Raw genomic sequence first — 17,003 nt, 5'->3', positions numbered from 1 at the left:
AAGAGGTCAAATTTGCATTCGACCTGGAGAACGACATCATGCTGCATATAAAGCTGTCTGAGTGAGAGCTACAGCGAAACTGCCAGTATTTCTATCATCCTTGTGATTCCAATGCTTACTATGCAATACGTTTCCAGAGAAAGCATTAGAAGTTTTCTCAACAGAGACAAAGCAAGTTGCAGTTTTAGTGCTCTTCCAGACTTACTTTACTATAGCTTTACATTTTACAACATTTCGCTCTTGTTGTAAATGCATCAATCGTTAATCCTTGTTATGCTTACGCTAGTGTATTAAAGGCGATGGAGCAGTTTAAAGCTGGGAGGCCTTGATAAAGAAGGCACGTTTGTATGCAGAAGGTCAGCACAACAGAAAGTCATCAGGAAATATAACTCTGAGTGACACGGTATTTTATGGGCCTGAAACATTCAAACTTAGTCTCCTGAAATGTTCTTCCCATACAACAAAGCTGTATTGTCATTTACGGGAAGTATATTGGTATTTGACATATTACAAATATGGTTCAGTTCGTGTAAAGCCAAAAGTCAGGACTTTAGTATTTTTAGTCAAACCATCATGTTTTACTAAATTTAACCATGTATGTTTTGTGTTCTTTTGTTTTATTTCAATTTACAATGTTAACCACATGTTTAAAACGAAGTGAAGTCCAGAAGATAATCATATCCATTAAGGTATAACCAACACTGGTAGTTTCTCTCAAAATCATAATCATACAATATCACAACTGATTTTATCTTAAGACATTTTATTAATCTTTTCAATTGACAGTATCAGCCAAAAACAAACATTGAAAATGAAAATCATATCATGTTAATGGAACAAGAGGGCTTCAGGACAAACAAAGGAGGATGAATCCATACCAGTTCCATCATAGACTATAAATAAGATGAATTCAAACAGAGCCTCTCTGCTGTTTTGTTTGACTATATATTGTATCTAATGCAAAGTTTAAAGAGCGAGGGAATGGAGCCGGGGTCAAGGTTCAGGTCAAAAATGGGTTTGGGCTTTTGGTCAGGAGATGCAAGTCAGGCACAGCATAGATTGCAGGGATGTTCATGACGTCAGAAATGGAAAGGGACATGGGGGAGAGTTGAGAGGTGAAAAGCTTTTGTAGAAGTTTCAGACAGCTCATGGTCAAGGAGGTCAGGTGGCAGAAGAATGAGGGTTTAAAGAACTGTAGCGTGCTGACAGTGCACTTATTCCTTCTGATTTTGTAACTTTAGGGGGCTTGAGGAGATGAAAGGGGCGGGGGTGTCTGGCATATGAACCTGGTATATGTTGCCAGGCAGCTGGATGTGGGAGTGGTCTCGAGGGAGCGGGGCGGGGCAGGCAGAGAAAATTATACACAACAAGACAGGAGGAAGAATCACACAGTGGGCTCCTTGCAGAGGACAATTTCCAGCTCGCCACGGTAGAGCTTCCCTCCGTCAGACAGGCTCATGATGCTCTGCTTGTAGCCCATCAGGCTCTTAGCATCCACATCCTAAATGACAGAAAGGGGGTTAACAAATAGACAATAAAACAAGCAGTATAGTGATATTGGAGCTAAATTATATTTATGCTAAACCTAAGCTTTCGGGTATTGGACAAAAGCAGGAAATATGTGCTGATAATGGTCATATTTACCAATCTGAATTCTTTTTTTTTCTTTTTTTAAATCAATTGTTGATTGGACTATAACAACAACAAAATGCATCTTGTTTGATCTGATTTCCTGCATGTCTAACCAACCCCTGTCATCTATTACATAAAGGAGAAATTACAAAAAAAATCACTCGATTTCACTCCATGCTAACAAGATTCCTCTTGTCCCGTTTACATTTCCGTTAAAGTCCATGCATTCATCATACCATTGTGCCTTTGGTTTCACCAATATACATTTCCTGAATGCAGTCAATACAATTTGGTGGCATCAATAAAGCTGTTGATTGAAGCTTTTGCACCACTAAGAGAGCAGTCAATTCGTCTTAAGCAGCTTGGTCATGTTTACTACTTCTATTATTGTCACTCTACCATAATCTCATATAATGGAGTTTTAATGAGATGTTTTTTGTTTCTGTTTTGTTTTCCTCTCTTCTGATACATGTTACACTACACCGAATGCACTGGGAGGTCAACAGCTGGGAACACCATGATGATCTTTGAGGAATGGTTTCAGGTGCCACAAGTCAAAAGACGGAAGATTACAGCAGTAGAAGATGCACACAGTATGTGCTGGTATAAAGAATACATGTGAACATTGATCAAAGCCCCCATCTCACCTTCTTGTTTTTCTGGTAAAGGTCTCGTAGCAGGGCATCCAACTCCTGCTCATCAATGTAGCCATTGCCATCCTGAAAGAATGTATAAGAAACATGCAGAACATATTATTTTCATCTCCAAGCATTACGTTTGTGTAATCTAATATTAGATGTTATGTAAAGCGTCTTTGAGCACCAGGATAAACGCTATAAAAATTAAATGTATTGTTATTATTATCATTAATATGGGCATCAAAGTACCATTAGCATTATAACATACATCTATGTACAAGGACCAGATGAACTATGTTTAGTGTTTGTAAAAATGCTTAAAGGCTTAAGAGGAGGTTTTTAAAATAGAAAATAATGTGTATCCACCAAATACATTAAAAACATTTCAGTTAATTGGCAGAACTCAAAATTGTGATGTAAGGATTTAGCAATCTGGTCAAGCATTAGCTTTGGTATGTAAGTAAAGTGAAAAAGTAGTTGTTTTCAACCAGATTTTTCTAGTTTTCATCAAAACATTCTGCATTCCTTCCTAAACAGCGTGCACCAGCTAGATTTAGTGCCCTGCTCTGGTGCTCGACGTCATTCAATATTGTATGGCAACCATCATCAATGCACCAGCCAAATGGCCATTCATGAATTATGATTTAAAAGGACTTCCCATTCTCAACTCTGTAAAGGGGGTTAGCTGTAAAGTCAATATGCTAATTCATGAGTTATGTCTCACAGTAGTGTTTAGTTTATGGCCAAAAAATAAGTCCAAACTGTTGGAAATGTTTCCTTGGCAAGAAAAACAAAACCATGTTCTGTTCATCTGTTCATCTCAAGATGACTTCAGAGCTTTACTTTGGGAAAAGCTCTTTGATGTTTACAGCTAAACTGACTTTGCCAGATCTTGGGAATAAAGTGTGAATTGTATTTATTTCAACACCGGCAACTCTGCAGAGTTGTGTGAAAGCGGAGCAACATCAGGTATCATCTGGTCTTTCTGAGTTGCGTGCCCTCTTTTTTATTTCAGAGACATTTTCAAGACTTGCTAGTGTGCAGCTGACCGGCTACACACTGCCCATTCTCTCAGCACTAGTGACATCCTCTTTGTGTTTCAGCTGCAGGGTCTGAGATCATAACAAAATGATGAAACTAATTACATCCATAAATGGTGGTGCTTTATTCGCAGAGATAGTCTACATGAATGGGCTACAGTGGCTCATCCATAATTGAATATTCAACTCTGTTCTCTGCAAGTGAGCTAGAGAGAGTGCTTGCCATCAGTCCACCCGAGACACTGACAGGGACATGCACGCAACCAACCACCCACTGCTATAAAGGACTGCCCTGTTAACTGAAGTCAATACAGTGACAGGAATTAACAATTACATAGTAATGTTGAGCTTACATGTTCATAATTGACCTTCGGAATACCAGTTTTTTTTTTTTTAAAGGGTATTTTTAGCGCACTGACTTAATGGACATTTGCATGGCCTTCATTGGCAGATGGAAAAAGGGTGTGGCTGAGAAACTTTACAAAAACTGATGAAGCCTGGTTTCTTTCAACTCAAAACACGAGCATTCGTAGAATCCATGGTGGGTTTTTTCTAGTACATTTGGTCCAGTTAAAATAGTTGTATTCTGCATTTTTGCTACACACAATGAATGTTTAAGACAGCATTAGAGAGATTTATTTTTTAACATTTTCAAGTGTTGTTTTATCAATCACTATGACAGTATACAGAAGCATTAGTGTAAGAACTGACCTAGCAAACGAGCTAGCTAAAGCACTGATGCTGCGCCACATCGAGCTAAGTGGTTTAAAATTAAGTCATCCTTTTAATAGCTACCAAACTATATTGTTTGTCCCTCAGTGTGTCAAAAACTCACAACATCATACAAAATAAAAATGTTTTAGTAGATTTGCAACCCTCCTCTGTAACTCTGCTCTGTTCCTGTCTGTCGTAAAAGATCGCTCCCTGTAGTCCCTTCCCACCGATCTGCTGCTAATGTGGAAAAAGTGGCCATTAACTGAACCACCGCTCAACCACCCAGAGCTGTTTACAAAGGGACAGGTGTGCCTAACTCATTTCCCTAGTTGGGAAGCACCAGAGGCAGGAAACAATGAATTTGCATATTTATGATTTTGCACAAAAGGGAAACTCCAAAAAAAAAACAGCACGAGTCATCCAGACAACCTGACTCACAAGTCTAGACTACTTTTATAGCCCTGCAATTCAATTTGTTGGTATTTTACAGTGTAAAAAAACTGTGCATTCCCCTAATCCTCACAATTTTAGCATGTTAGCCTTCAGATACAGTATAGGCCTACTTTTGTACCAAACACCTACCTCTCCCACTGGCCGCAGCAAAATTATATATGTAGCCTATTAACTTAAATGTAGTATTGTATGATATTGTAATTTTACAGTGTTAATATACAGTATGGACCCCGAGTCATTTACCATGTTAGCATATTAGTTTTCAGGCACAACAGCATACTTATCCAGACAAAACCCTACATGTCCCATCTCTTTTTAAGCTAAATTACATTTGTACCCTTTTTATTAACATACCCTATTATATTGTTTTATTACAGCGAAAATATATAGCAAGCTACTGGACAAATGTCCTGTTAGCTTACTTGGTTAGGTTTACAAAAAAGTCTACGTTGACCATGACAACCGGTATGTCAACATAGTTTTGTTAAATTTACAGTAAAAAAATATTTTCCATATTAATTTCCCCCTTAAATGAAATGTCACGTACCTTGTCATAGAATGTGAAGATGGCATTGAACTGCTCAGTGTTCAACTTGACACCCTGTTAAAACAAGGTATGTTTTTGATTAACAATCTACACATTGCTAAATAGCAGTAGTAAGAGTAACACAACACTTTCATCAATCTTCAATCATTTATATTAAAAAAATTACTTCACCATAGTAGATATATCAGTTACAGAAATTGTGTAAAATTTAGCCATTTAGTTTTTGCTCGATAATTTCTTTGTGCACTGTGTTTATTTCCTACCTGGAAGCTGAGCAAGAAATTCTCCTGAACAGGGAGGAGCCTGTATGAGAGAAGGACTTCATTAGCGGACACGATAGTTAGTTAAATTATTCAAATCGATGATGAATGAACATCAGATGTGTTTCATCTTTTATATAGTGAACAGAGTCAAATTGCACATTACCTTGCCATCTCTGACAGGCCCAACTTGCCATCTCCATTCAGATCAAACATCCTGAGCTACAAAGTGTAAACAGAACAGAGATAGGAAGGGATAGAGGAGAGATACTGAAAGAATGTTTTTTTTATAGCTATGTGCTGTAAAGATAAAGGCAAATGTGGTCCCATAAATGTAATTCACTGAGAAACAGAATGGACAGCCATTAAGTTTCTACCTTTATTATACATTTGCAACTTTTAACTTCTGCATAGTGCTAGATGTTTAACAGAATGCAGGTAAAGGGACCGCGTATAAAACAGGCTTCACCCATTTCACCAATGCAGTTGATGGTGATTTTCTTTTAAATAATTGTAAGAAAGAAAATAATACAAGAGGGTTTCCAAATTACAATTTCTTCAACATAACATTATAGAAAAGCTAGATGTTGGCTTCTAATCCTGCAGACATTGTGATATATTTGCTATTCTTACATTCATCTGAAACAAAACAAAAAGTTCCCAAACAATTGAACTGTTGGAAAATACTAGGAAACTGATTTTCTCGGTAGCAGTTTCAAACATTGGTTACATTGTAAATTATAACAAAACAAAACAAACCAAAATACTTGGTTATGTTATGGAAAGAAACTAAGCGCAACTAAGCTTAAAATAGGTCAAAGTAAACATTTGTTTTAACATGGGACACTGACAGCATTCTTCCTGATAAAGGTACCAAATGTAATCTGGGAGAAAATACATTATAAAGTTATTTAAAATGCAAATCTCTTTTGTCTTGCTGTATCACTCATAATGATAGTGTTTACCATCTGTGGTATGTAAATGTGCATTAAAGGAATGAAGAAACAATAATGAACAAGTTTATCTAAAAGTGTCTTGCAGTAAAGCTTCAGAAAATTAGGTCAGGTCTGCTCTGGGGCTTCAAGAAGAAGCAGATGTTAGCACATCTGCGCTGTAAACACACAACCTGCAGGACATGATGGGTCACGACCACTCGGCTGCACAGCGCTGCTGCCACCAACATATAGGCCTCTGAGGTTCCCCAGGCCAGTTGGACATTAAACATATACAGTTAAAAAAAAAGTAACAGCAGATAACCTGAAGTCAGTCACTTATTTGGGATTTATCTATATATAAAATATATATATGTAATTTTCAGTATTTTTTTGTTACTGACAGCATTATTCCGAGCTCAGAGTAGAAGTGTTTTACTACAGTGTGGTGCGCTGTCTTCTTGTGGCAGGGAACACAATATTTGAGTCATGACACAAATCTAATTAAAACATTAAACTGACCATCTGTCTTTTAGAAATGTGTGTATTTTTGGTCAAAATCAATTAAGTGTAACCTCTGTGTTCCTGATTCTGAGCATTAAGTTAACACTAACAGAATTCTGGAAACTGTCTAATTATATTGTGCATCTGGCACTCCTCATTTTGCATGTGTGTGTGTGTGTGTGTGTGTGTGTGTGTGTGTGTGTTGTGTGTGTGTGTGTGTGTGTGTGTGTGTGTGTGTGTGTGTGTGTGTGTGTGTGTGTGTGTGTGTGTGTGTGTGTGTGTGGTGTGTGTGTGTGTGTGTGTGTGTGTGTGTGTGTGTGTGTGTGTGTGTGTGTGTGTGTGTGTGTGTGTGTGTGTGTGTGTGTGTGTGTGTGTGTGTGTGTGTGTGTGTGTGTGTGTGTGAGAGAATCTTACTATGGTCTGTGTGTACTCCTGGAGCTTCTGGTCATCATAGTGTCTGTTAGCCTTCTCCAGCAGGTCTGACAGAAAGCCCTGAGGACATAGACACAAAAAGATACAAAATATATGTGAAAGAACATGCAGAAATATCACACATACTGTAGCGTCCTCGGTTTTTACCACTGAAAAAATAACAAAGCAAGAGCTGCCTTTAATCTAAATCATCAAAGTTTATTTAGTAGATGAATTTAAATGTTTTCAAATTCAATTGAATTAATTTATGTAGAAACTAAAGGAACATTTGTGGGAAATAAATACATAAGAAGTGTTCAAATACAAAAATATATCGTAGAGGAAAAATTAAAAGGATGAAAACAGAAAACAATGATGATATCAATGGTCTTTGTTTGTTAAAACCTAATCAGCTATGTCACTTAAGCTATTTTGTGAAGTAAATGTAGTGCAGTAATTAAGTATTTTTAGCATTCTTAAAGGCTAGTTAAACTTGAGTCGATATATTCCAAATATTTTCCACACCGCTCACAATCAGGACGTTAGTCTGCTGCCTGGGATCTCATCTGCATTTTTCCAAAGCTTTCAAACGGCCACACCTGAGCAACTCATCTGCACCTGGTCAGCTGGAAGAAATGTGATCCCATAGCAACAAAAGCAGCCTAATCTGTACATGAAGCGTAATCACTGACCCCATAATGTTTGACTCCCCAGTTTGGAGCACTTTCCTTTATATAACAAGCCTTTTCCCTAGAGGCGCTGAAGTGTATAACATTTGTGCAATCTAAAAATGTTTTTGCATCTGAATCCTCACCTGAAAAAAACACTCATGGTCATTGGAGGATTTCCTGTGGAGCAGCCACTTAACTCTCCTCAGTCAAAGCTGCTGCCTGGCTTTACTGACCCAAGTGCTCACATGTTTTTAAAAATAAAGGGGGAATCACACTAAAACTCAGCAATGAAAATGTTGAGATGTTGATGATCTGTGGAAGTATTTAGCTAACATATAATTTGTTGGCCTTAACAATGCAAACAACTAACCTTTCCCTAACCCATCTAAAGCCATATGTTTCTTATCTTAATTTAGCATTTTCTTTAAAGTCCGATCACTTTTATACATGGTTAAAAGGCCTTAAATATAATTTCATTTTCAATTTCAAAATATACACTTATTAGTGTTCTTGCTAGGCATTATCTGAGTATATTGATACCATTTTCAGGTCTGTACGCTAAATGTAAAGCTAGTGCAGACAAACAATTAGCCCTAGCATTAGCTTCTTTAGCACAAAGACTGAAAACAGGGGGACCAGCAGGCCTGGCTCTGTCAAGAGATAACAATTTCCAGCTCCAAATTGTACTTATTAACACAAAAAAGTGTTACAATGACAAGTTGTACTTTTACAGGAAGTTTTGTACTGGATAATATTTCAGCACAGGGTTATCCTGAGGTCGTATTGGTAGGCATAGCGCATATCCCCTGCTTCCATTCTTTATGCTAAGCTAAGCTAATTATCTTCTAGCTCTGGCTTTATATTTAGTATACGGACATCAGAGCGGTTGTTTAAGTTTTGGCAAGAAAAAGTACTCCCTAACTACTATTTCACATAACTATTCCTTTCAGCATGCAGACTAGAGCATTAGTATGATAATAGAGAAGTTACAGATCATCACACCGTAAAACATTGAGGATTATTTTTTCTCATTGTCTCCTTACTTTTTATTGAAGCATATCATCGAGGAGGTGAAAGATGTGTATACTTAAGATATTTTGTCTTTCCACTAAAAATGAACTACAGTCATGGGAAGTACATCCAGATAACGACTATTACAGATGTATACGTATATAACTATTTACTATCTGATTATTACAGTATTTAGGCAAGGGTAGGGTATAGGTTTTTTAGTTTTTAAGGTTGGGGTTATTGTCCTTGTAGTGAGCATTTGAATTTGATTTTATATTCATGGGGAAAAAAGAAAGAAAAAAAGACATAACAAAAAAGAATAAGTATGATCAATTAAGCAGATAAAATAATAGGGTGTTTTATAATTAAATAGTATGTGCAATATTAGTTGAATGATTATTTAAATGAAAATATAGTTTCCTAATTATCACTATTATGTAAAAAACCCAAAACTGCATATCATAGTAAATGACATATAACAACATACCTTCAATTCATTTGCTTCAATGTAGCCACTGCGGTCTGTATCATATCGCCGCCATGCCTACAAGAAATCAACAAAGAAATGTTGGATTGAAAGCCGTTTTCAGCACAATGCCACTCTTCTCCAGAGTGATTTACATGTCCAGCACTCCACCCCCCCCCCCCCCTCACCCACACCACTAGATAACTCCTCTCTGATTGAACCCCAGCTTTCTCTTTAACTGCGCTAAGAGTTAGATTTTTCTCTGGTGCAGAGATCGTTCCAGTGAGGAAAACCACAAAAGCCTGGCCCATCAATGTAATCACACACTCTTCAATACAATCCCATTCTCCTGCATACAGAGTAGAGACAGAGTCCGAGAAATGAGGGGGAGAAAGTCATTTTAATGAATGTTTTAATCTAGCAGCTGTCCCTGTCCGAAGAAGGGCTCCTTATCAAAGATGGATGGGCTTCCCCCTTTCTTCCTCCTCCCCTTCTGCTCCTTCTCTGGGCTCCGCAAAGAGGAGCTACAGTGGTGTTATCCATTATATATGACTCTAGAAATAGAAGGTTCTGCTTCCTCATTCTAACCCTTTAACAACCTCTCTGCCCACATCCTCCTTGCTGCACCCTTCCACAAATACTGATTAATCCTCCTCTCTTGTTTTATGCTCTCAGACTCTGGCTCTCAACTTCCCATCGACATTTCATTTACACCCTCTCTGATCCTGCTTTCTCCCGCTTGCCCTTTGTATCTTTCTCCCTCCACACCTTCTCATTCGCTCATCCAGCTTCTCTCGTTTCATTATTCCTTTACTATATGACACAGGGGACCGGGAGAGCCTTTTTCCAAGCATGTAATTGCTTTCTAATTGGCTCCTTTCTTTCATTGCAGCAGATCTAACATGAAATTTGGCATTTTCTTATCTTCCAAAGGTATTTTGTGGAATAAATTATTTCCTTTTTCAAGTACCTTTCAACACACATCTTGCTCTGCTGAAGGCTTTCTGTTACTTCTACAATCATTCATTATTCATCATTTACAGCAGCAGTGGCACTAAACCTTTTTATACCGTACATTAAACTTTTTAAATATAACTGGTTTCTTAAACACACAACTGCTCTTATAGGCCCACATTATTATACGATATACTTTATGTGTTTTCATATCTCTCGTTATCTTACGAGCTCAAAAGATTTAGGTGCCCTGCTCACTGTGACAGTGTTGTAGGTTACACATCAGACATTGACAGACTAGAAGTTATACTTTCAGAACCAATCAGCTATATGCTTGATGACAGTTAGCAGCGAGCAATATTTTGGTAGTTCTGAATTAGCCAGCAGATATATGGGCCATTATCCTACTCCAGTTTATTTCACTCATTAGCATACCTTCATCGTTCATGGGGAATTAATCTCTGAAATTAGCTGGTAGGCAGGAATAAGAACATGCAGGCTGTCTCCTTGGTTGACTGACTCTGGGCGATAATGTATGGTTGGTTTAAGCGTGTGTGTCCTGACTAATGGCAATCCTTAGTGTGCAAGAAGCAGACAGCAGGGTAGGGGACAGCAGCTTTGCAGAAAACAATATATCCTAGACCTAGACCATCCACAGACACTTAGAAACTCTTACCGCCATGAACTCAGCACTGGAGCTGACAAACTGTCTGAAGCAGAGCAGGAAGTTCTCTTCAGTTGGGAGAATCTGGGCCAGCTAGGGAGAGAATGACAGAAAAATGGGAGTGGCGAGAACACAAGATGGTGGTTGATTTGATGTGAGAGAAGTGATGGAGAGCTTTTTGTCAGTCTCAAAAGGGCAACACGGACATTAATAATAGAGAGCCATAACCTCAGAAGCTGGGCTATGCCTGGATTAGAATATTTTCTAAACAATATTTTTGACTCAGGGAAAGGCTTTGCACCTGATTTTTACTCCAACAGCTGAACCGAAAAAATTATTTACAGATTTTCCGTGCAGCGAGAGGATTATTGATATTTTCCAAGCTCTCCTTCTCGCATCTCTTTGTAATCACTCTCCTAAAATGGTAAAATCGAGGGAAAGCAATATCCTAAACTGACACTCCATTGAGACTATTATAAAGACTGTATTCATACAATCGATCAGAGTATTGACCAAGCTTCTGCCTGTCGCTTGTACTGTATTCCTCAGGCTCTGGGATTTATCTAAGCTGTCTTTTTATCACCCTCCATAGAAGGCAGACAAATGAAATGTTTCTCTTTTATTCCAGTGTTTATACTAAGCTAAACTAGCCAGCTATATAAAGGAGGCCTGTATCAAACTTTTCATCCACAAGAAATCCTATTTGTCAATGTCAATCTATAAAAAAAGACTGAATTTCCAAACACAACTCAAGAAGCACGGCCTTACCTCTGACATCTCAATTCGTCCATCTTTGTTCTTGTCGAACTTCTGCATGAACTCCTTCATCTTCTCTCTGAATATGGGGTTTGTAGGGTCCTGGAAAACAATTGTACTAAATACAAGAGAAACCTGATTGTCAGTTTGTGTATCTTTAATATTTAGTCATTGAACTCACCACCCCTGAACCTCTCCGGGCCGTCTCCAACTCCCTGAAGAAGTTTTCCAGCTCCTTCCCCTCGATGTAGCCATTACCTAGAACACAGACAGAACATAAGTTTGGGTCGTCACAACAAACCACAAATGGGCAGATGTGGTCACAGTGTCAAATTGATTCAAGCATGGCATGGCTTTGCCCCAGTAATGATTCAAACATGAGCCCTTTACCAGTAACTATCTTCTATTTGGCTCAATGGAATAGACTATTGACTGACACAAAGCAAACTGATCACTCCTAAAATACTTTGTTTTCAAGGCTGTATGCAAGGAGAAGCTATATATAGAAAACTGTTTATCCAGGATTTTGAAGGTGATGATCCATAGACAGCTTCTTTTATTCCATGGAGATCAATCCTGCCTTCAGCGGGGAGTTTTGGCAAATGCCACAATTCGATATAGAAAGCAGTGTTGCCTACTGCCACTATTTATTCCTGATCATCTAGAAAGTGGGGATACTACATCATGAACAACTGGAACTTAACTGAGAAAATGTCATAACCTTGCTTTACCATCATTTTTGACAGACTTTCACTTTTATCAAATGGTGCTTATCAGAGAATGATGTCCATCACCTTTTTAGGGACTCTGTCATGATACATTTAGCTTCGGGACAATAAATTGTTATCATATTTCATCCTTCCTCCTGCTGTTCTGTCGCCCTGACAGTACCTATTCGAAGGACAAATGAGTACGCCCGCTTCACCCAGGTAGTCTATGAAGCCGTGCCAATATTCTATCAACAAGCATGCTGAATGGCTGGACAGATGGCTCCAAACGATGTGACTAGCTGCTTCAATAAAACCCTGGAAGGCAGAGCTGCCTCATTAAACATCAACAAAGATTATTATGCCATCCACTTCCTCTCCTCTCACTGTCTCTTTTCTGTCATCTTCTATCTAACTCCCTCTCCCTATCCAGTAAACATCTTAGCGTCTTTGTTCTATCCGTGCAAATGTTTGTGTGTGTGTGAGTGTGGGCATGCATGCATTCCTTAGTGATGTTATCAAAACTCATGAATAGAAGCACTGCTGTTTCAATAAGTGGGACAATAAAATGCCTTGCTGCTATCGAGCTTCCCTCCTGTGGGTCTTGTTGACATTTAGCACTCTGGAAAGAAATAGCCTGCTTGATAATTAAGAGTAAGATGTGATTAACTACAGAGTGAATGGCATGAGATGACAATACAAATAGATGTATGATAGATGCATAATAGATTATGCCGGAGCACTGTCGTACCATCAATAAATATGGCATTAGATTCATACACCCCATCATTAAGGGAACATCTGTTTTTACAGTGCTATTTCAGATGTAGGATAAGCTCTTTCTGTTTTATTCAGCGTCTGAGCCGCATCACTGTTTGCTCTGTATAATGTTATATGTACTGCAGCCTGATTACAGTGTGCCCATATTGAGTAAACTGTCTTTAATCCATCAAGCGAACCCTTACTGAATATCAATGAAGCTATGCAGATACATTTTACGCCAACTCACTTCCAGATCATTCAATTTAAATGTCAAATAACCCGTTTTATATGTCGTAATGAGGGCGCTCCCACCAACTTGCTTCATATACTTTGGTCTCCCAGCACAGGCACTTAAAAGCTTGCACCAGCCAGCGAGATAAAAGGCTCACTAAACCACTTTTTGGCTAAAACACACACTCTCTCGTATACTGCGTCACTATGCTCCCAGGAGGCGCTGGTAAAGCTGCTTCACTCCTCCGGTTCTGATTCTAAAATTCAACCCCAACACAGGAAAACTTTCAAAGTGGGCAGCTGTGCCAACTAAGTGCATATTTAAAGTCTAAACAAAGTGCATTTGCCTTTTAAAGGAGAGTGCAGCCCTGTCTATTCAAATGTTTCGTGGTGAAATCACAGATGGGCCAATCCAGGAGGAGCCTCGAGTTCCGAATTTCCATATGCAGGTTAGCAAAAAGAATTGACAGCAAATGCTCTATAATTAGCAAAAGGAACTGCAGTTGTTTCCTTTTTTTTTTGGCTTTGAAGCGATTGAATTGTGAAGGCCTGACAGAGACAGCAGAGAAAGATGAGAAGGACGCAGAGCGGAGGAGCTGCAATCCAGATGAGATTTGATCCTGAGCCAACAGGGGAATATGTGGTTTCATCATCTCTGGGTACATCGCCTCCTGTGTATTTCTATCTGCAACTCAAGAGATGTTTACTCAATCTGAGCAAACAAATTAGCTCTCCTTTCTTTCCGCAAGGCAAGGAGACACTCCCAGTAATGAGAGCAGAAATCAAACACTCTACCCAAATCTGTAGATGCACACTAGTTGTATGTGATTTGTAAAGTAGCACATTGCAAAGCACAATATGTAAAGTAGCTCAGCAGTAGGAAACCTGGGGGGTATAGGACTCATCTCATCTTGACGTTCTTAGGAGGCCCAAAGAGTAAATACTATATCAGTTATGACAACTTTATCTGCACGTTGGCTCAGCTGCTGAGCTTGATTTCTCTGTGGAATACACTTCAGCATGTGAGCAGGCTTCAAAAACACATAGCGTTAACAATGAATTCCCAGGAGTGTGTGTGTAAAACAAATAGGACCAAATCTCGTATTGTTTGCAGGTGTATTTCAAACATCTATACATAATAATCAGTATATATGTCGAAGTCGGACTCTCAACCCTTTAAAAGAAACCAAACTTGGTCTCCTTTTCATTTTGATCTCTGACGACTTTTGCTTTTTAATCAGCACTTTTATGTGTTCACAAAATGCCCATAATCCACAGAATAGAGACTTCCATTATTAGACTTGAGTCTTTCATGGGCATGGCAGCAGCCTGACAACACTTGTCTTATCTGTCACACTGCAAGCAGATATATTTGCAGAGTGCGATGGAAAGACTGAGCTGACAAATCTGTACGGGGAAAAGCAGGATCGATGCAAAAAGGAAAGACAGTGATCAAGATCAACACTGTGGAGGGAACAGGGAGTGTGAGTGAGGGGAGGAGGGGGGAGTCGCTGAATAAATTATTACGCGGGACAATTTCATGTTGACAGATATCACACCATATAAATCCATTTTACTTCCACTGCATCACTACCTGACTGCACTTATTGATGAAACTTAAATAAGCAAGTGAATGTGAAATGGATATCAATGAAAGAAGCATCAGGCAGAGCCAATTATAGGTAACATCCGAACTGTCAATAATTATAGAAGAAGAGACCATACATAAATGATGAGGTGATTGCAAAATAACACGTCAATTGGGAGTTTAAATCAAGTTCCATTATCGTTGGAAAATTACAATGTCAAGGTGTACTTCATGCACCATGAGAGGACTTTTCTGAATGGTCATACAAATTGATTGAGAGAAAGAAAGAAAGAGGCTGCATCTACTTTAACTTTCCATTTGGGGCTCATATAATATAGCCTACTGTAAAACATATAGTATTTAAAAAACATTTTGTATCAACCTTTTAAAGATGCTTTTAATTTAAAATGATGCATTAACATTTCAATACAAAAATGAAATAAACGAATACCACGTGGTTTCGGGAGTGGTCCGCATCACTATTCATTTGAAAGACGTTGAACTTTTTAAAGGCTTGGATTTATTAATGAGAAAAGTGTCTTATATTAGATAATCTACAATATTAAACGTTTTTGGCTACTTTATTCCTCTATTGCGTAAGGGACTAATTATATTATCACTATTTTAAGAAACTATAACATTCATAAAATAGGGATAATTGAGCTTTTATTACCTTATTACTATTGTCTCATCCAAAATGTCCTCGAAAGCTATTTATTATCTTTCGGATCCGAAATTGTCGCTTTAATACGCCACAAACCCAACCAATTCATAATGAATGTTTTTTCTAAGCTTGATAACGATTTTACATTATTGTTGGAGGATGCATTTAATCTTTTCCCCATGCATCACCCTTTATTTTCATTTTGTATTAACCTTCATTCAGTCTGCAGCATTTAACAGCATTAATATATAATTCATAGACCTTTTTGTTAGTTCTGGATAACTTTTGGAAAATGGGAAAAAAGTGTCCTACCGTCAGCGTCGAAATGTTTCCAAATGTCGATGAACTGGGACGCGGTGACCTCGGCGAGGTGCAGTTGAGGAGGCTGCTGTGCTTTGTTTGCCATGATGCTTTCGACGGATGCTGCTGCAGGTCAGACGCCAGAGAAAATCCGCAACTAACTTTTATGTGTCTCTTGCTCAAACCCACCCCACACTGTGGCCCCAGTGCGCCGCCCGCCGCTTTTTAACCCCGGCGCAGGAGCTGCAACACCGCTGGTCCACCGCTAGGGGCGCAGCATCCATCTGAGTCAGCTTCTATTACTCTCTCTCTCTTCTAAGCTTGATGTGGATGTGATAGGACGTTTGGGGCACTGCAGTGGACAGACTCGAGTGTTTGTGTGTGTTGTTGTGGTTGTGTGTGTGTGGTGTGTGTGTGTGTGTGTGTGTGTGTGTGGTGTGTGTGTGTGTGTGTGTGTGGTGTGTGTGTGTGTGTGTGTGTGTGTGTGTGTGTGTGTGTGTGTGTGTGTGTGTGTGTGTGTGTGTGTGTGTGTGTGTGTGTGTGTGTGTGTGTGTGTGTGTGTGTGTGTGTGTGTGTGTGTGTGTGTGTGTGAAAAAAGGGAGGGGAGAGAAATTGCAGATTGTTTAACTCTTGCATCATGCAAGTAGATCCCACGTGTTTGTTTCAGTGGAAGTGCATGTGAATTCCATTATTTCTGCATGCTTGTACAATTATTGCCTGTGTTTCTGTGTGTGTGTTCCTCCCCACATCTGTGTGTGTATCTAAGCGTGCAGCTCCCCGAGCCTGTCTGCCAGTGTGTGAGGCTTCACAGACTTAATTAGAACTCACACACTAATCACATTTCCCACACTGCCTACAGCCAACGGTGATTAGCCCACATAATAAATGTAAATTCTGAAAAAGAACTTTTTTTCATTAATGGCCAGTGCTGCACAGAGGGGTTAGGCAAAGCCACAGATTCTATTAGGAGAATGATGATGAAAAAAATACTCATATATGTCTTCATCTCATTTATTTCAAAAGACGATAATATTCAGGATGAAGCCATAAGACTGTAATGAGCAGGAGGGCAAGTATCCCTAGAAGCATAATCTTGCT

At 38.9% G+C, this 17,003-nt stretch overlaps 1 protein-coding gene across 1 annotated transcript; it reads right to left on the bottom strand.

Annotated features, from left to right (window-relative positions):
- Positions 1-746: 746 nt before the first annotated feature.
- Positions 747-16,108, bottom strand: calb2a (calbindin 2a). Its single transcript, XM_034205929.1, has 11 exons — positions 15,918-16,108; positions 11,835-11,911; positions 11,666-11,755; positions 10,910-10,990; positions 9,301-9,357; positions 7,135-7,212; positions 5,451-5,506; positions 5,288-5,327; positions 5,025-5,078; positions 2,280-2,351; positions 747-1,501 (listed from the first exon to the last, which is right to left on the bottom strand). The coding sequence occupies exons 1-11, from the start codon at positions 16,009-16,011 to the stop codon at positions 1,385-1,387; spliced, it is 816 nt and encodes a 271-aa protein (XP_034061820.1). The 5' UTR covers positions 16,012-16,108; the 3' UTR covers positions 747-1,384.
- Between the last annotated feature and the right edge of the window lie 895 nt (positions 16,109-17,003).

This window comes from Gymnodraco acuticeps, unplaced genomic scaffold (assembly GCF_902827175.1).
Source record: "Gymnodraco acuticeps unplaced genomic scaffold, fGymAcu1.1, whole genome shotgun sequence".
Lineage (NCBI taxonomy): Eukaryota > Metazoa > Chordata > Actinopteri > Perciformes > Bathydraconidae > Gymnodraco > Gymnodraco acuticeps.
Note: the sequence above shows the minus strand (reverse complement) of the source record. Positions and strands in the feature narration are given on the sequence as shown.